Source organism: Microtus ochrogaster, chromosome X (assembly GCF_000317375.1).
Source record: "Microtus ochrogaster isolate Prairie Vole_2 chromosome X, MicOch1.0, whole genome shotgun sequence".
Lineage (NCBI taxonomy): Eukaryota > Metazoa > Chordata > Mammalia > Rodentia > Cricetidae > Microtus > Microtus ochrogaster.
Genome location: NC_022026.1, coordinates 56,666,870 through 56,668,217, shown reverse-complemented (window position 1 = coordinate 56,668,217; position 1,348 = coordinate 56,666,870). Strand labels below are relative to the sequence as shown.

General features: G+C 49.4%; 1 protein-coding gene across 1 annotated transcript in view; it reads right to left on the bottom strand.

Annotated features, from left to right (window-relative positions):
* Fgd1 (FYVE, RhoGEF and PH domain containing 1) overlaps positions 1–1,348 on the bottom strand; it is a 41,918-nt gene that overhangs the window by 8,743 nt on the left and 31,827 nt on the right. The window contains exons 9-10 of the mRNA XM_005358880.2: positions 531–589; positions 234–380 (exon numbers count right to left, since the gene is read on the bottom strand). Of these exons, the coding sequence (XP_005358937.1) occupies positions 234–380; positions 531–589 (206 nt within the window). The remainder of the gene's footprint in view (positions 1–233; positions 381–530; positions 590–1,348) is intronic.

Here is a 1,348-nt window from a genome sequence, read left to right as displayed (position 1 = left end):
GGTTTTTCGAGACAGGGTTTCTCTGTGGCTTTGGAGCCTGTCCTGGAACTAGTTCTTGTAAATCAGGCTGGTCTCGAACTCACAGAGATCCACCTACCTCTGCCTCCCGAGTGCTGGGATTAAAGGCATGCGCCACCATCGCCCGGCCAGAAGTCTATTCTTGAATGACTACCAGGGCATCTATGTATTAACGGAGAACATTGCCCACCCACAAGCCCACACTTGGCACTTACTAATATGAGGTATCGGTCTTGAGTGGTCCCATTCTTTGCTGACAGCTTAAGTATATGGCCTTCTTTTATGAGCTCTTTGGTGGGACTGACAATGTCCTCCTCACCCCCTAGCAGCTCATAGACCTTCAGCAGCTTGTGCATTCGTTCCTGGCAGTGAGTAAGAGGTAAAGCTTGGGGTGGGCAACACTTCCCCTTGAGTGTCATCAAGTCACAAACTCACCGTACCACCCCCCATCCCAGGACAGAGCTACCACAGGGGGATGGACAAGGAAGGGCAGGGCTAGAGGGGCCACTTACCATTTTTCGGATGGCAGCATTGGAGTGCTCCGCTGCTGTGGCTATCAGCTCCAAAGACTCTACGGCACAGAGAAGCATGGTCAGCGGGGAGGCAGCAGAAAGGGAGCACTGGGGGACTTCGCCTCTCCATGAATATCTCCTCCGGCCTGACTACACTCTCCCTTTCCCAGCAAATGCTAGCCTCAAAAGAGACGCCACACAGCCACGCCATTTCAAATCAGAAACTGTCCAGACTAACATTACAATAGCAGAAATATGGAATAGTTGGCAGCCAATAAAATAGAAGTTTGGTAAAATTATTATGACCATTAACTGGCAGGAAACCTGGTCGTGTTTGGACAGTTGTTTCTGGCTATTGGGACTACGGATAGTTCTTGTTTGTTTTATCTGCTTTTTTTATTTTGAGACAGAATCTTGCCATATTCCCCTGGGTGATCTCAAAACAACCACAGCAGCAGCAGCAACCAAAGATTAAAATAAAGAGGGCTGGGGATGCAGTTCAGTTGGTGGAGTATGTGCCTAGCCTGGACAAGTTCCTGGGTCCAGCCTTAGCACCACATAAACTGGGTGTGCTGGTACCTGCCTGTCGTCCTAGCGCCCAAGAGGCAGAGGCAATAGGATCAGAAATTAAGGTCATCCCTAGGTACACAGCGAGTGTGAGGTCTGCCTACAATACATAAGACCCTCTCTCTCTCTCACACACACACACACACACACACACACAGAGAGAGAGAGAGAGAGAGAGAGAGAGAGAGAGAGAGAGAGAGAGAGAGAGAGAAGACATATGTTGTATGCTCAAATACACTCTCACTGCAGTG